The sequence below is a fragment of the Staurois parvus genome, unplaced genomic scaffold, assembly GCF_062004578.1.
Source record: "Staurois parvus isolate SC_StPar_1 unplaced genomic scaffold, SC_StPar_1.0 ptg000001l, whole genome shotgun sequence".
In the NCBI taxonomy this organism is placed as follows: domain Eukaryota; kingdom Metazoa; phylum Chordata; class Amphibia; order Anura; family Ranidae; genus Staurois; species Staurois parvus.
In genome coordinates, this window is record NW_028317797.1 from 951514 (window position 1) to 970171 (window position 18658).

The following is an 18658-nucleotide window of genomic DNA, read 5'->3' on the forward strand; positions in this document are numbered from 1 at the left end:
TGTTTCATCCATGTAAACTGATACATTCTGCTGAAGGGCTTGTGCTTTTTTTTAAAAAAAACAACAGACTTGCTGGCTGGCTCACCAGATGAAAATAGAAAAAAGAAAGCCTAAAAAAGAAAACTAATGGAGCCACCACATCTACTTATTGGAAAGATGAAATATAATAATATAATAAATGTTTGCAGGAAGCAGAGCCTGTGTGAACTGAATATGACCGCCCCTTGCACCTAATTATTAATACAAATATTTTTCTGTTGCTGATTTTTTTTTAATGTGTATCTTAAAAACAGTGAAAATTCTCTACATTCCCTTTGAAGTGGAACTAAACTGGGATAATAGGTGTTCTACTCTGCCAAGCAACTCAGAGTTGAAAGAGTCTAGGGTAAGTAACCATACGACCCCTATTGCATCTGTGACAATCTCTAATGCCCACTGAAAAGCAATCTGTGGCAGATCGTTTTTCAAACAGTGGTAGAGCAGAGGCTTCACAGTGTTCAGGAGGCAAAACTGACGCCTTCTAAATGTTTTGGGACTGATTTTTTCAAGCTAAGAGGGATTTGGCATTGAAGCACACCCTGCAATGTCAGCCAAGCATTTGGCTTGGGGTTGTGATGTGGTCCCATTGGCACCTATGGGCAAGTTTGACAGAGGGTGCTGCCTGTCAAACTCAGCCTGCCGAGTTAAATTTTCCTCTGCGTGTGTATGATCCTTTGTGGCTGCTTGCTATGTTTTAGGTTGTTGTTCAGGAATGTTAACCAGAGGCTCAACCACCTGTTTTTACTATTCCTGGTGCCTGTGTAAATAAGGTCCAATAGTATTTCAAGAAACCAAATGATCACTTATAATTTGGTTGGAGCTGATTTACAACACGATTATCATATTAGGTGGCATTGAGAAATAGCCGCCATGTGTTCTCCTCCATTATCACAGATGGAAGTACACTTAGAACAAGTTCAAATTCTTATACTGCTATTGTATACCTACAGATTTATGTGCTGCTGTGCAGTCAATGATAGGGATTATCAAGCAAGTCACCAGCACACTGGGTGTGTAGCCAGCTGGTGGGCTACAGCAATATGGAGATGGAGACACTGCCATTATTTTCTCCTCTCCCTCTACTGAGAAACTGGTGTTATGCTGCATCATTCTTTTCCGGCCAGCAGGGGGAGATCTAAAGCCAAGCAGATGTAGTGATGGGAGATGTAGTTTAACCACTTCCCATCCGGCCCATGTATATGCCCATGCCGGAAGGGAGCAGTGAAGGGGCGGGCTGCCATTCATAAACAGCACTGGCCAATTTAGCCTGTGCGCACTCCCTGGGAGCGTGCAGCACCGCGATCCGGTGCCCGCTGTGTCCGAAGCAACACCGATCGCTGTACGGGACCTCTGTGTGAGGTCCTGATCATGTGATCACTGATTGGCCAATCAGTGATCACATGAATAGTAGTAAGCAAGATGTCACTTCTGACATCATTACTTACTACTTGTGAAATCTGTGAATGATCACAGAGGTCACATGGTACAAGGCTATTCACAACAGCCTTGTACCATGTGACAAGCTGTGACCAATCACAGCTCTCACAGTGTTTTTCAATGGCTGCAAGAATGCAGCCAGAGAGAAAGAGAAATGATTGCTTTTACAGCCTTTATGGGTATAAAAGCAATCAGTGTAAAAACAAAAAAAAAATCTTCATCACCCCCACAGGTAGTACACAGTAACCAAAAACAAAATATAAAAAAATAATAAAAATGTAAAAAAAATTTTGAAAAATTATAATTTTTGGTTATAAACTAATTTGGGTTATTTTTTTTACTATAAAGATAACTGAATACATTCTGGCCAATATTTATGAAGAAAGATTATTTGCAAAATTTTATAAGGAAAACAATTTTTTTCAAAATGTTTTAACTTTTTCATTTATATAGCAAAAGAAAAAAAATCTCAGTGGTAAATAAAAACCATCAAAATAAAGTTTTATTTGTCTCAAAAAAATGCTAAATAAGTCATATGGGTACAGTGTTGCATGACCGCACAATTGTCATTCAAAGTGTGACAGCGCTGAAAGCTGAAAATCGGCCTGGATGTAAGGGGGTAAAAGTTTCCGAACTTGAAATGGTTAAGAAGGCAGCCATATAATAGGATGACTAGACTCTTTAAATTCCACATCCCTAAATGCACTGTGCAGTAGGAGGAGTGGAGTGATTTCTTTTTTAAACTGCACAGAAAAGTTCTTCCTCTTGGAGGGAATTAGAGCGAGAGCACCCCGTCTCTCTCACTGTATATCTATTTATCTATCTCTCTCTCAACCCAGGGACTGGTGAGAGGGCTATTTGCCCATTGCTGATACTACTAGCAGAGACTGAGCCACTGATAGCAGGCCGCCAAGTGTACCCGACCCATACTGCACTTATATCAAACCTAGCCTGTACCTGTACCAACCCTGTACTGCACTGTACTGAGCCTTTACTGTATCTGAATCACATGTTTTTTTTGAACACTTCACGAATTTGTGTCATCCTTGCGCAGGGGCCATGCTAACCTTCTTTGTATCATTCCAATTTTAGTATATGTCCTGCCGAAGCGAGGACTATACCAATCTTATATTGCATGCAGGTTATCTTGAACTAACATTAAGTGCACCAACGCTCTTAAAGGGCCCCAATGATAGCTGGCAGAGGACCATATCAAAGGCTTTCCCCTCTCGTAATAATTATTCTGCAAGCCCCCTTTTTTCCCTTGCCCCTCCGCTACCATCCTCCTTTTCTTTTGCACAACGCATATCCAGTCAGTCTAGGGCTAGCATTGCCACTATAATTGTGCTTTGGCACTTAAATAATACCCTATAAGCGGAGGGTATTTACGTACCTTCTGAATCCTGGCATCATCCTGTCCTGCATCATTGCTAGGATGTTGCTAAGACACTCCCAGCTGATTCAAACCCTCTCGCATGCACTCTCTCTCTCCTGTCTGGTAGCTCTGAGTTCAATAATGCTGCGAAGGAGGAGATAGTGGACTGAACATGTAAGGGGGGGGGGCTGTGAGAGCTCGCTCCTTGTGATGGTGGGGGTGAGCAGTAACAGTTGGGAGCATCTTACCAACATCTTTACATAAAGGCAGGATGGGATGATGTCATATCTGGTAGCTTAGCAGCCAGGCTTCAGGAGGTACATAAATCATATACAACAATAGCAAAGCTATTATCCAAGTTTGGTCACAGCCAAAGCTTTTTTTCTTTATCTACAGGTGCGCCTTATCTGCATAGGCAGATTTTTTGTAAAGTGGACTAATCCTTTAAGAAATGTTATCTGGAGTTTAGCTTTAATTTGTTAGCCAAGTCCATCTAAAACTGCTAGTGCATCTAACACTACCCTCTGCACAGATTGACAATGCTCCTCTCCAAAGGTGTCCCCATGGCTCCTCCATTAATCTACTGCTTTTTTTTTTTCTTTTCAACGATTTCTTGCAATTTGCAGTGAGGTTTCCATTACATTCTATGCATGTGAAATCGCAAAAAAACTGCAGAAAAAGTAATGCAAGAACTACTTTAGAAATTGCACTGCACCAAATCCGTGTTAAGACACTGACCCCCGGTCACACCAATCCTTACAGTGAAGTCACACGATTTCAAAGTCGAATGTCATTCCAATGCAACTTGAAACACATCTGCCTAGATGTCTATGCAAGTCACACCTGAAGTAGTACATGCACTACTTTAGAAATAGGTGCGGCTCTGACCAAGTTGGAACCGCACCGATATTATTATTATACAGGATTTATATAGCGCCAACAGTTTGCTCAGTGCTTTACAATATGGTGGGAGACAGTACAGTAACAATACAGTTCAATACAAGATGGATTTGAGGGCCCTGCTCCTTGGAGCTTACAATCTAGGAGGGAGGGGTTAGTGGTACAAAAGGTAATAACTGTGGGGGATGGACTGGTTGGAAGAGTAGAAGATTCCAGTATTAGCTGAGGGTAGGATAGGCTTCCCTGAAGAGATAGGTTTTCAGAGTGCGCCTAAAAGTGAGCAGAGCAGGCGATAGTCTGATAGATAGAGGTAGGGAGTTCCAGAGGATGGGGGAAGCCCTGGAGAAGTCCTGGAGATGAGGGAGGGCATGGGAAGAGGAGACAAGGGAGCTAGAGAGTGGGAGGTCTTGTGAGGAGCAGAGAGTATGGTTTGGGTGATATTTGGAGACAAGGTCGGTGATGTAATTTGGGGCAGTGTTATGAACGGCTTTATACGTTATTATTAATGGTTTGAATTTTATCCATTGGGCGATTGGAAGCCAGTGGAGGGATTGGCAGAGAGGGGTGGCAGATGCAGAACGGTTAGTAAGGTGGATGAGTCTGGCAGCAGCATTCATGATGGACTGGAGTGGGGATAGCCTGCGATGAGGTAGGCCAGTGAGGAGGGAGTTACAATAGTCGAGGCGAGAGATAACAAGGGAGTGAATAAGTTGCTTAGTGGTTTCCGAGGTCAGGAACGGGTGAATCTTGGATATGTTGCGGAGGTGAAGTCTACATGAGTTTGTCTGTGATTGGACCTGATAGGACAGATTGGTGTCTAGGATGACACCTAGTACACTGGCTTGAGGGGACTGATGATTGTGTTGTTGATCTTGATGGAAAAAGTCAGGGGGGGGCATGGGCTGGGGGGAATACTAGGAGCTATGACCGCTCTAATTTTGGACGATAGGGTGTGACTTGGCATGCGACGTGCAAGTTGTATGGCATACAAATTACATGCCAAGTCACATCCACTGCGATCAGGGTCTGACATTCACTAGTTGTGATTTCAAGTGCAATTTCAATTCCAAAATTGCACTTGAAATTGCACTGGTGCGACCAGACACTTTAAGGCTAGGATCACATCTGTGTGGGTGGTGCCGCTGTGGATCCGCACGAAAATCCGTGCAGCTGCATCACACACAGAGAAATGCGGACGCCACCTGCACTGGAAACTGCAACCATACTAGGAACCGAGGTTCCTGTGCGGTCTGCGTTTTCCAAAGTGCAGGGACTTCTTCCCTGCGTGTCACAGGCATGGGAGTCCATTCAAATGAATGGGCTCTCGTGCCTGCACAAAACGCGGTCCGCACGTAAAAATGCAGGGATAAAAAAAAAACGCACATGCGTTTTAGCCACGAATCAAAGTATTTAGGGCATTTCAAATTACAGGTGGAATCGCCGCAATTATGCCCACAATTTGAGCGCGGTGTGCCAAAGTGAAAACACGTGATTGCGATTGGAGATGACATTCATTTCAATGGCACCTGAAACCGCGGGGCATTTTTGCTGCTATTGCAGCACATTTTTCTGCATGACAAAGACGCCATGGTCGTGCAAACAAAATCGCGGGATGTCAAATGCCGAAAAATGGTTCCAGAACCATCGATCGTCGGTCAGGAAAAAAAACGCGTTTTGAAATCGCGGACAGAATCGCGGCAATTCCGCACGCCCTAACGTGAATGAAGCCTCCGCATCAATAATGACATGAATCTTGAGAGAGGAGTCCACTTCCTGCTCTCCTGGACCGCGATGTCTCCTGGGAAATGTAGTCCTCTGGCTCAGGAAACACTTGATAACAGGACGGAGGGCTCATAGCGCATTGTAGCATGTCACCAGCAGGAGGCGCAATACTTGCGCTAAAACAGAAATGAGCCAACATTCAGCCGGGGAAGTCTGTGATAGGTTGCGTATCAGTCACGCCCCTGCCATCGGCATACCATGTTGTGATTGGTGAGTAGGAGCTAAGAAGGCCACATCCTTTGCATGGCCGAGGAGGAATGTTTGTGGAGGCTGAGCCGCCATCTTGTGATTGGGCAGACTGGTGAATAGAGGGCGTGTCCGGGCGGAATGTCACAGAGGGGACGCAGGAAGAGGTGTTGGTTGTCATGTAGGTGAGCTCGGCGCTTAGCTCACTATCACCGGGCTGAGCCGGGAGAAGGTAATGTGTGAGGTGACCGCAGCCAGCACAGGCCCGGGACTCTGTATACATTATACTGGGCGGCCTCTGCTGATGTGTGAGAGAAATGTGTGCTCATCACCGGGTTCTCCTGTCCGTGTTGTGTGTTTTCTGTGGTGAGCGGTTGGCTGACCGTCCTTACATCGTCTATGGAGATCTGTGTTGCCGCCTCATCGCTGTAAAACCAAACATATTAACCCCTTGCCTTCCAGAGGGTTTCCCCCCTTCCTGACCAGGCCATTGTTCTTGTGTTACGGAGCTGCGTTACTTTAGCTAACAATTGCGCGGTCATGCAACGCTGCACCCAAATGAAATTTTACGTCCTTTTTTCCCATGAATTGGGCTTTCCTTCAGTATTAATTGATCACCTGTGCATTTTTAATTTTGCGCTATGAAAAAAAAACCTGTCAATTTTGAGAAAAAAAACAATATTTTTGACTTTTTGTTATTAAACGTACAATAAAAAAACATTTAAAAATCAAATTTCATAAATTTAGGGCAAAATGTATTCTGCGACATGACTTTGCTAAAAAAAATCCCAATACGTGTAAATTAATTGGTTTACATGAAAGTTATAGCGTCTACAAATGGCGGTGTAGATAATGGGATTTTTTTTATACTAGTAATGGCGGCGATCAGTGACTTATAGCGGGTCTGCAGCGGACATTCTTACACTGGGGGGGAACTGACTTGATGTCACTGACATCCCCAGTGACACCAATACAGTGATCAGTGCTAATGGCACTGGGCAGGAAGAGGTTAACATGGGGCGATCAAAGGGTTAACTGTGTGCTGTTTTACTGTAAGCAATGTGCTAGAGCTGACGGGAGAGATCTGTGTTGTTTACATACAGGTCTCTCCCCCGTCAGAAATCCTCAGGGATCGCTGGGTACCAGCGGGGAATCGCTGGCCGGGAACCGGTGATTAACAGCCGAGGCCGCGAATGGCAGCGCTGGTAGGGCACGTGGGAGCCCCCTACCTGGAACTGTAAAATCGTGTGTGTGTGTGTGTGTGTGTATATATACGTGATTTTGCGCACCCTTGCTCACCTGTAGCAGTATTTCTGCCATAGGGCTGCGTAGAAGCGGTTAATTTCTACCTTTAATCAACCACAGAACTTGTGTAGTTTTTATGTGTTCGGTTCAGGGGCGGACTGACCATTTGGCAACTCGGGCAGTGCCCGAGGGCCCAGGGTCAGTAGGGGGCCCCATGAGATGTCCCTGCTACCTTTTTCATAGGCTTTTTTGAGCTTGGGCAAGGACACAGGGGCCCCATGATCCCCTATTGCCCGGGGGCCCCATGAGTTGTCAGTCCGCCCCTGGTTCGGTTTTAAAGGAATGAGGTGGCAACCCTAATCTATGTACACACAATATATATGCATACACTATACAACGTGATTGTACAATCTCTTTAAGGGCCCGTTCACACCACTTGTGGTGCAGGAAACGTACATTCCTCGCACTGCACTTGAACGCACTGCCCTTTTTCGATGCGCACAAATGCCATTCATTGTTAATAGCATTTCCAATACATCTAGAAAACTGTCAGGTTTTATGGCCACCAAATCGCACGGTTACCGCAGTGCCATGTGGTTTGGTGTGGCGCATTTTTAAAAGTTGCGCCCGCTGTACTTTCTACTAGCGTGGCAGCCCATGATCTGTCAAAAATCTACCACGTGGAAACATGCAAAAAGATGTGCCCACAATTGTGGCGTCCTGCTGTGAGCCACTCCTTAGCCTTGGAACACGTATGTGGGTCGGGGAACACGTGATTAGTCACAGGCAAGACACTCTGCTCTTTTGCAGACACACATCAGAAAACACACAAAAAAATGTTCGGGGACTTTTTTCTCTGCATTTCCCGCAGCTAGAGCAATCCATTCAAATGAACGCAGGACCCGCAATAGTGTGAACCTAGAAGGCTTGATCACATGAGTGGCTGGTAGAATCAACAGGTGAGCCACAGTTTTACCACCACCCGTTGTGAACAAGGGCATGCAGCCGCTCAGGGCTCCGTACATGCAAAAATCAAACAGCATGTTACCTTTCTGTGGTGGTTTCATTGCCGAACGTGACCCATTAAATTTTTATGGGGTCATATGACAGTCGCCCTACAGTGCGCAGTGCATGTAGTTATGGGTCATCAGCATTTTGAGCGTTAAAGCAGGCAGAGTGCAATGGGACATTAAGCCTCCTGAAAAATGCCCTCTGAAGAGTACCTCACCACAGATCACTTTTTCAGAGGTGCAGCTGTGTTATCCACACATGTGAACAGATCCTTAAAGTGTTACTAAACCCAGGACCCTGCATTCACTATATCTGGTCACCCCGAACCCTGCATTCACTCTGCTCTCCCCCAGTACGCACAACATGGAAATGCAATTATTTCAGTAAATATAAACTGCTAAATACCTTTTCTCATCAGCAGTTAGAGCAGTCTTGTGGCTTTTATCAGTGTCCAGCAGAGCACTGGTTAAAGCTTGTAGGATGAGTTTTCATTCTGCTCTAGCAGGATGCAGAGCCCCTGACCTCTGTGTGGACAGTGCTGCTTGGCCCTGTGCTGATCACATGCACTCTCCCAAGAAAACATAAACTCTAGCAATATACACCAAACTGAGCATGTGCAGAGTGACTCCACACGATGTGTCTTATCAGGAGATAAGAGGGGGCACTGGAAGAAGGGGAGGATTAGAGAAGTGAGGATCAAAAAGCATTTTTACACAATGTGAAGGATTAACCCCTTAGGTTCCACAGTGAGTATAACAAGCATGCTTTAGTGCATATACAGACTGATTTTACTGTTGTGGGTTTAGTAACACTTTAAGGTCACCATACACATTACAATCTGCAATACAATCTCTGTACAGTGCAACAAAAACTATGTAATATGAGGTCCTTCCTAAACTATCTAATCAGAGTCCAGTCAGGCAGGCCCTGGTACCACATAGTTGTTGGTAGAACTAAAGGAGGTTGTACAATCAGATTGTAATGTGTGTTTTAAACTTTATTAGACTTACTAAAACTTTGATGCAATTTGAATGTAAACCTAAACCGTTCATTCACACCTGTACAGGTGTCAAGAAAAGGAAAAAAAAAAACCTGTTCCTTTTTTTTTCCGTTACAACCACTCTAATGGTACCCCCATACATCGGTGCCATGATCACTGCCCCAGGTTTTCTGTCTCCAATAAATTGGATCTGGTTTATATTTTGAAGGATAGTGAGAATGATCTTTGTTTTTCACAATGGCTGGGTGTTAAGTGCCTTAAAGACATACAAGCTGAAGTCTAGTGAGCGCCGGGGACGCTACTTACCAGCAATGAAGTGTTTGCTGGTGGATGCCATTTACAGTAGAAATCCTCAGCTCCCTGCTCCTGGATACCCCTGCAGTGGTGATCATCCAGTGCTGTGCGGGTTAATATCAGCAGCTGCGTCTATGACGGGCAACTCGTGAAGAGTGACAACTATGCCCACCCTTTCCGCTCCTCTGTGCTCCTTTCATAGAAGCAGTAATATGTGTTCTTAGAATGCAAACGTGTTCTGGGATTGGAGGACAGGAAGATGAATGAAAGAGCCGCCTTCTACAATATTTGTAGTGATAAAATACGTTTGTAGAATGGAATCCTCATTAGAAATGTGAATGTTGAAGGCAAGTGACACGTATTCTATATAGTTGAACAAAGTAATTTTTTTTTTTTTTAATTTTGGCTACTGTGCAATCCAAAGCCTCCTGAACTGTTCCTCTGCTTTTTTTCACTACTTTGGTTTCTAGGATACTTCTACTTCTTTTATTTCCCTTTTTTTAGAGTGAGAAGTGTTTTTTGGATTTTTGTTTCCAGGAACACACATGGTGCAATGTGTAGATGGTATGTTAAATGTTTTTTTGCAGCACTCTCTGACTTGTTTTCTTCAATGACAGTTATTTCCCAGCATGCAGGAGGTTTATTTATAAACGTGTCTGTGTTTTGATACTAAACTTCAGAATCTCGCATTGAAGGAATATTTGATGGGATCATAATTCTTACATAAGATAAACGTTTTTGTAAACCGTTGATCTTTCAGAGTGGTGGAAGATTACTGTTTATGTACAGTATCTCAGAAGTGAGTACACATTTTTTGTAAATATTTTATTATATCTTTTCATGTGACAACACTGAAGAAATGACACTTTGCTACAATGTGACGTAGTGAGTGTACAGCTTGTATAACAGTGTAAGTTTGCTGTCCCCTCACCACTTCAATGCTGCAATGCTGGTGGCACTCATACGTCTATTTCCCAAAGACTACCTCTGGATATGACACTGAGCACGTGCACTCAACTTCTTTGGTTGACCATGGTGAGGCCTGTTCTGAGTGGAACCTGTCCTGTTAAACCACTGTATGGTCTTGGCCACCGTGCTGAAGCTCAGTTTCAGGGTCTTGGCAATCTTCTTATAGCCTAAGCCATCTTTATGTAGAGCAACAATTCTTTTTTTCAGATCCTCAGAGTTCTTTGCCATGAGGTGCCATGCTGAACTTCCAGTGACCAGTATGAGAGAGTGACAGCAATAACACCAAATTTAACACACCTGCTCCCCATTCACACCTGAAACCTTGTAACACTAACGAGTCACATGACATCGGGGAGGGAAAATGGCTAATTGGGCCCAAATTGGACATTTTCACTTAGGGGTTTACCCACTTTGGTTACCAGCGGTTTAGACATTAATGGCTGTGTGTTGAGTTATTTTGAGGGGACAGCAAATTTACACTGTTATACAAGCTGTACACTCACTGCGTCACATTGTAGCAAAGTGTCATTTCTTCAGTGTTGTCACATGAAAAGATAATAAAATATTTACAAAAATCTGAGGGGTGTACTCACTTCTGTTGGGCTAGATTTCTGCACCAAACACCTTGAACCTACATGAAATGTTTGTGTGCGTTACAAAAAGAGATGCTACCTACCAAAAAGGCATTCGTATCCAAGCTTGGTGATTGTTTCTATTATCTATATTTATACATTATTGTAAAGTAGAAATAGAGGAAAAATTTTGTTTTTCTTTCTCTCAATTTTGGATAAAATAACCACTTGAAGATTGCAATATGTATATAAATGTTCAGTTTTTCAAGTGATTTACTGGAGTTATGGCTGAAGATAGCAGCCATAACTTTTTTTTTTTTTTTTTTTTGTTTAGCCAACAGCCAGCTCTTCAGTCACAGGATTGCTTTCCGTCGTGGTGGGAGGGGATGTCACCACCCTTCCCCCCATCACCATCAAAACCGGCACGCCCGAGAAGCATTCCAACGGTGCAGCTGGCTGAAGATGGAGGAGATGAGACTCTGCAGTCTCTGATCACCTCTTTCATGATGGAGGACCAAAGCGATGTCACTTTTGGTCCGGGGCGGATGTAAACAATTTGTTTTCTTTTTTAAAGCAAAAGTTTTTTTTTTTTTTTAATCTTTTGCTTTTAAAGGTAAAGGAGAGATTTCTCCTTAAAGAAGACCTGTCATTCGTATTTCCATTACAAGGGATGTTTACATTCCTTGTAATAGGAATAAAAGTGATTTAAAAAAAAATAAAGGGACAGTGTAAAAATAAATAATAACCCTCGCCTTTTGTATATGGAGAAATGGGAAAGGGAACTTGGAATAACATTCGACGAGCAACACAAAAAGGAAATATATCTATTAGTACATGGAGCGGTAGATATGAGGATGGTGGAAATGAATTACAAGTGTTTGGCTAGGTGGTATATTACACCAATTGTGACACATTATCAACAAATAGATAAATCACCTTTTATGTTGGAGAGGATGTGGGACAAAAGGCACAATGGCACATATATGGTGGGAGTGCCCTAAAATTCAGGAGTATTGGGAAGAAATCATCATTTATTAGGAAGATAACGGCCAAGGCACATGCTTATTCCATAAAACTGAGATTACAGTAGAAAAATATAAGAACTTGTTGGTATTTCATCTGATAAATGCAGCAAAGGGATTGATACCTACATTTTGGCAAGAGCAGGAAATACCAAAAAAAGAAAAGACTGGTAAGTATGGTTGACATGTACATAAGATGGAGGAACTCTACCATCAGGAAGAAGATAGAATGGAGAGATTCAGAGAAAAGTGGGAGAAATGGGATAAGTTCAAAGAACAATTTAAAGAAAAATAGAGAGGAGATAAGAAAGGAAGAATGAGAAGGATGCCTTGAGATGGAAGAGAAAAGAGGAGGAGTGAGGAGATAAGAGGAAAAAAATTAGGGAGCAGAATGGGGAAAAGGGGGCGGGTGGGGTTTTTCTTTAGAATGAAGAGGTATAAGGGCATTGTGTAATGTTGAATATTTTGGAATTTTAATGGTGTAATGTGATATATTGAAAATCAATAAAAATATTTATATAAATTAAATAATAAAAAAAGTTAAAGCACCCCCATCCCTTCATGCTCATGCGCAGAAGCAAATGCATACATAAATCATGCATGGATATGTAAATGGTGTTCACAGCACACGTGAGGTATCGCCATGAACGGTAGAGGGAGAGTAATAACTCTAGACCTCCTCTGTAACTGTAAACAGGTAACCTGTAAAAAAAATTTTTAAGCGTCACATATGAAGATTTATAAGAACTGTAGTTTGTCACCATTCCACAAGTGTGCGCAATTTTAAAGCATGATCTGTTGGATATATATTTACTCGCTGTAACATCCTTTCATATTTTCCAAAACATTGGGGTATATATTGTTGTTTTTTTTTTTTAATTAAAAAAACTCTATGGTCTTTGCTTAAAGAAAAATAAATAAATACAATTATTTAAATATATATACATGTTTGGGGGCTATAAGTAATTTTCTAGCAAAAAATATGGTTTTAAACTTGTAAACAACATCCCAGAAAGTGTTTGGTCTTCAAGTGGATAAGAGGGTTATTACCCTTGGCATTTTCTTTTGCCATCTGTGTCCCATTGGGAAGATTTCCCTTCACCTCCTGTCCCATTGTCCTAACAGGAAATCGATAAATAGTGAGGTAATTCCTGGTTGTCACTAGAACTAGTGACCCCATTGAAAGATTTCCCCTTTATTCCTGTTCCAGAGACAACCCAATATTTGGAATTTTATTTCGCTTTTGGTGATAACAGTAAACAGGAAAAATAGGTTTTTATTGCCTTTACCCTCTCTGACAGGTGTTCTAAACACTCTTTCCAGAAAAAAAGGTTTTGCTTTTAGTTATAGTTTCTTTTTTTTATATTTGTGTAATGTACAAGACACATGTTATAAGTATTATACTTGTATGGGGTTGGATGCTAAGTCCGGTGATGCTGAGAATATGGGCAAGTCAATGAGGGCTGAGTGCTAGACTGGGCAGCAATGAAGAAAACCTCAGCCTGAGAAGTATATAAACAAGGAGTTGGCTGTCCTATTGAGGTATGAAGCATTCAGCTCAGAGGGCTAGGCAGGGAGGGTTAGTGAAGGTTTTTGTAGAAATTTAGGGCATTGGCAGTGTAACCCGAAGTCTTCAACATTTGTGTACATCGGTATGACTGGTCTTCATTTGAGATACTTTTGAGATGCTTCTGTGCTGTCATTGACTTGTATGTGGAGGAAAAGCAAACAAATGTACACATACATCAACCCTTTTTTTTGGCTGTAGGTCTTCAAATGTAAATGAAATGCACTGTTGAGAACAAAGTCTTACAAGATAGGTTTCATATTAATATTTGCCAGATATATCCGCATCTCTGTTTACACGTCTTCTCATGTGTAAGATGTGAAGTATATGAATACCCTGCCACTGTCATTTAATCCATTGCTATGTGGCCAAGTATGTGTACAGGCAGTGGTGTGTACATGTGAGCACAATAGTCTGAAATATTTATGTTACTGTGTGTGTGTCTCTGTATACATGTACTGTAGATCCACACATACTTTATTGTCCATGTACAGTATTGTCTGGTTTCTACAATTTTTGCTAAAATGTATTTTGTTTACAGGACTTCTGGGCTGTATATTTATCATTTTTGGTTCACTCATATATATTGATAGATTAAAGGGAAGACAGAAACACTTTAGACATTTATGGACCATCATCTTGGCCTTCAACATGTTTAAAGCCACTCCATAGCCAAAGTGCCAATAAAAACTCTTCCTGTAACAAAGAAAGTGAATACTTACCTTTCCTGCTGCCTGCATGCCAAGCGCCCCTCCATTATAGAGAAATCAAACGGTAAAGTTTAATTTCCTGAATGAAATGCGCTCTCTGATTGGACGAGGTGGAGAGTGTGCCATCACCGCTCTGCATCATTCAGTCAGAGAACACTGCATTCATTCAGAAAATGCAAAGCATTCTCTGAATGGCACCCGTGTCGAGCAGCTGACCTTCTTCTGTGTTCAGTAAGCAGGAATGCAGCTCCTTGGCATGGACCCGGAAGCAAGTGGAGGTCACTGAACTAGCAATGTCTGCTTCTGATTTCCAGCTTTCAGGGACATCAGCCAGAAATGATAATTTACATATTATACACAACTATCACCCACGCTAACCCTCACTTTCACCTCCGCTGCTGTAGTAAGTCACTAATGTTGTGACTATAAGTAGTGAAGTCATATACTGTATATACAGCACCTAAAAATACAATAATGGCATTCCATATATGTACATAAATACCAAATTAAATATATATATTTAACACAGTTGTGTTTAAAATAATAGCAGTCAGACATCACTAACCTGCTCAATCACTGTTTTTGGTAGAAATTATATTTCTACATGGCAAATAATTTATTAGCAGGTGTAGTAGAGTAATAGAAATCCAACAGACCCAACAGTCATGACATGCATGCTGCTGATTCTGTGTAATTGAATCACTAATTGAAAGGGGCATGTTCAAAATAATAGCAGTGTGGAGTTCTATTAGTGAGGTCGTTCATTCTTTGAAAAACAGGTGGCAATTATTGCCCTTATTTAAGGAAGGAAGGCAGCAAATGTTGTACATGCTGGTTACAGTGCATTTCTCTCTGAAATTCTGAGGAAAATGGGTCATTCCAGACAATGTTCAGAAGAACAGCGTACCTTGATTAAAAAGTTGATTGGAGAGGGGAAAACATATAAAGAAGTGCAGAAAATGATAGGCTGCTCAGCTAAAATGATCGCAAATGCTTTAAAATGGCAACCAAAACCTGAAAGACGTGGAAGAAGGCGAAAAACTACCATTCGAATGGATAGAAGAATAGCCAAAATGGCAAGGACTCAGCCAACAATCAACTCCAGGAAGATCAAAGAAGGTGTAAAGTTCCCGGTGAGTACTGTTACAATTAGAAGACGCCTATGTGAAGCCAAGCTATCTGCAAGAAGCCCCCGCAAAGTCCCACTGTTGAAAAAAAGACGTGCTGAAGAGGTTACAATTTGCCAAAGAGCACATTGACTGGCCTAAAGAGAAATGGCACAACATTTTGTGGACTGATGAAAGTAAGATTGTTCTTTTTGGGTCTAGTGGCCGGAGACAGTTTGTCAGACGACCCCCAAACACTGAATTCAAGCGACAGTACACTGTGAAGACAGTGAAGCATGGCTGCGCAAGCATCATGATATGGGGATGTTTCTCATACTACGGTGTTGGGCCTATTTATCGCATACCAGGGATCATGGATCAGTTTGAATACATCAGAATACTTGAAGAGGTCATGCTGCCTTATGCTGAAGAGGAAATGCCCTTGAAATGGGTGTTCCAACAAGACAACGACCCCAAACACACCAGTAAACGTACAACATCTTGGTTCCAGACCAACAAGATTGACGTTATGGAGTGGCCAGCCCAATCCCCGCATCTTAATCCAATAGAAAACTTGTGGGGTGACATCAAAAATGCAGTTTCTGAGGCAAAACCAAGAAATAGAGAAGAACTGTGGAATGTAGTCCAATCATCCTGGGCTAGAATACCTGTTCACAGGTGCCAGAAGTTGGGTGACTCCATGCAACACAGATGTACAGCAGTTCTCAGAAACAGTGCTTATACAACTAAATATTCATTAAGTGATTCAAAGGAAAGCAAAATCTTCAAACATTTTTCAGTTTATATAGTGAATGTTTGAGTTTGTAAAGAAGAATACAAACACTGCTATTTTTTTGAACAGTCTAATATTCACTTTTCTTCAATTTTTGTAGAGGAACAACACAAATGTGATATATTTTTCTTTGTTTTGATTTGGAATAGAATGTGTAGTGTTCCCAATGCATTTGTGTGTATGGAAATAAAAGCTATTAGAAGGATTTTGAGCTTTATTAACTTTTTTCAACACACTGCTATTATTTTGAACACAACTGTATGTGTGTGTATATACATATATAATATATATATGTCTAATATGCCATATAATGTGCTTGGCAAAAAAAGTAGCAAAAGCTATAAAGTGCACAGCAGAAGATGTGCGTATTGCTCAATGTCTCAATAAAGTGCTCAGTGTATCATAAAATATATTGTTCACATTTAGGGGTTGATTTACTAGAACTGGAGAGTGCTAAATCTGGTGCAGCTCTCCATAGAACCAAATCCGCCTTCAGTTTCTTTTCCCAAAGCTTAATTGTACAAGCTGTAATTAGAAGCTGATTGGCTACCATGCACAGCTGCACCAAATTTTGAGCGCAACATTTTTAGTAAAGCTACCCCTTAGTGTCCAAGCACAGGGGTCAATTCACTAAAACTGCAGAGTGCAAATTCTGGTACAGCTCTTCAGAGAAACCTATCATCTTACAGTTTTCTTTGTTTTTTTTTTTTAATCAAAGCATAACTGAACAAGCTGAATTTAGAAACTGATTGGCTGCCATGCACAGCTGCACCAGATTTTGGACTCTCCGATTTTAGTAAATCAACCCCATAGTGTCCTATTCCACTTTACCATCAATTATTTCCTCTTGTCTTCAGTGTGAATTCCCTGCACCTTCACAGCACACTCACCAAATCTATTGACCCACCAGTCCTGAGCTTGAGGTCTATAGCCAGAGGTTTCCAACACTCCTCTCGATCTCCACCAGGGGTCTCCACCACTCCTTTACTCAAATACCTCAGTCTTGGCACAGGTCACCCCTCTTAAATCTGCTGTCTTTCTCCTATAAACCTCACACGTGCAGGTATGCAGAGCTAAAAACAATAAAAAGTTCCACAACGTAAAACCCTTTATTATTCAAATCACATAAAGCCTTAGCGCTTACATAATCCACGCTGTCCCCCATCACACAGGTATATCGCTTCTCTCTGGTCCCGACAATACAGCACAGCCTGGTGTGAGCTCGGTCTGTGTGCGGGATGATGTTACGTAACTCTGTACTGACACATTTCATCTCTGCACTCTCTTCAGGTGTTCCTTCAGTATACCTAAACATGTGAGGTTTAAAGGAGGAGAGACAGCGGAGAACATCTTATATTCATTGAAAAAAGGGTTTGTGTGTGCGGTTTTTTTTGTTTTTTTCTTGGAGGAGGTGCTGAATGAGCAACTTGCTGTAAGAGACAGGAGGTCACTGCTGCACTGTCTGGAAGATCACAGCTCAGACTGTATCTTGCACAGACTGCCACTGTCAATTTGAGCAGCCCTCTAGATGCTAAAATCATAGCGTTCAAGTGTTTGTTATTTTAAAAGAAAAAAACCCTTTACATACATGTACTTAACTGAGTGGCCCCAAACCTCCTCTTCTGGGGTCCCCCACTGGCATTCCTGTCTTTTTTTTTTTTTTTTTTTTTTTTCTCAGTGTGCCACCATAGGAAGCCGCTTCCTTATTCCGAACCACCTGTGAGCTCGACCCCCAAGCCGTGCTGCATGTGTCCATAGACAGACAGCGAGGCGAGGCCCATCCCTTCATCACAGGATCTGACTGACAGCAGCAGGGGCCAATGGCTTCCATTGCTCTCTACAAAACCTGTGAGAGTGGGGAAAAGAGGAGAGAACCTCTGCTCTCTGGCACAGCGCTGGATTGAATGTGGACTTGGGTGAGTAAAAAGGGGTGAGGGGGCGATACACATACTGAAACATTTCTTGTTACCTTAATGTAGAGAATCTAAGCTGTGTATCATCCTCCTCTCCCTGCTTTCTGTTTCACCAATCACAAACTTCCAAAGCACGTTAAAATCTGATGGTGCTTGTTAAAAATATCATCTCCCTTTTTTTTTTTTTTTTCTTTGGGCTCATTTACACTTGACTTCAACAAAGAGATTACCGCTTCAACATGCTTTTTTGATGTGTTTTTGATGCTTTTTTGAAGCTTTAACGAAGCTTGGCAGATGTCCTGTGTGTGTTAATTTTCTACTTGTTTAAATGGGGCCTAGTAGAACCCCAGCTCAGTAGTACCCTCACTCAGAAGATCCCCAGCTCCTAAGTACCCCTGTTCAGTATTGGTACCCTCTTTTAGCAGATCCCCTGCTCAGTAGTATCCCCAGCTCTGTTGATGCCCCGCTCACTAGTAATCCCCATCTCTGCTGATCCCCCACTCAGTAGTAGACCCCAGCTCTGCTGATCCTCTTTCCTCTCTTGTCCCCACTCGCCTCCCACTATATTGCACCACATGTTGCATTGTTAGTTTCTTCAGGTCTGCCAGCTCTGCTGATCCTTCACTGCTTAGTTCTCTTGCTCCAGTCCCTGCTCACCTTCCGCTATAGCATTCTGATGTTGCAAACTGTGTTCCATCTGCTAGTTGCTGAGCTCCAGTCTGGACCCCACTCACCTT

The 18658-nt window shown here is 42.2% G+C and overlaps 1 protein-coding gene and 1 non-coding gene across 4 annotated transcripts in view; one reads left to right on the top strand and one right to left on the bottom strand.

Annotated features, from left to right (window-relative positions):
- Positions 1-2487: 2487 nt before the first annotated feature.
- On the bottom strand, positions 2488-2592 carry LOC149474738 (U6 spliceosomal RNA). The gene has a single exon (XR_016306681.1). It is a non-coding gene; the product is annotated as a U6 spliceosomal RNA (small nuclear RNA).
- A 3195-nt stretch (positions 2593-5787) lies between these two features.
- CEP68 (centrosomal protein 68) overlaps positions 5788-18658 on the top strand; it is a 31444-nt gene continuing 18573 nt past the window's right edge. The window contains exon 1 of one of the 3 annotated variants that reach the window (XM_089671612.1): positions 5788-5904. Coding sequence is in view for 1 of the 3 variants with exons in the window: in XM_089670218.1 (XP_089526344.1) it covers positions 5861-5900 (40 nt within the window). In the remaining 2 variants the exon portion in view is untranslated. Of the gene's footprint in view, positions 5952-18658 lie in introns of all 3 variants that reach the window. The other 2 variants (XM_089670932.1, XM_089670218.1) reach the window with 2 other exon arrangements.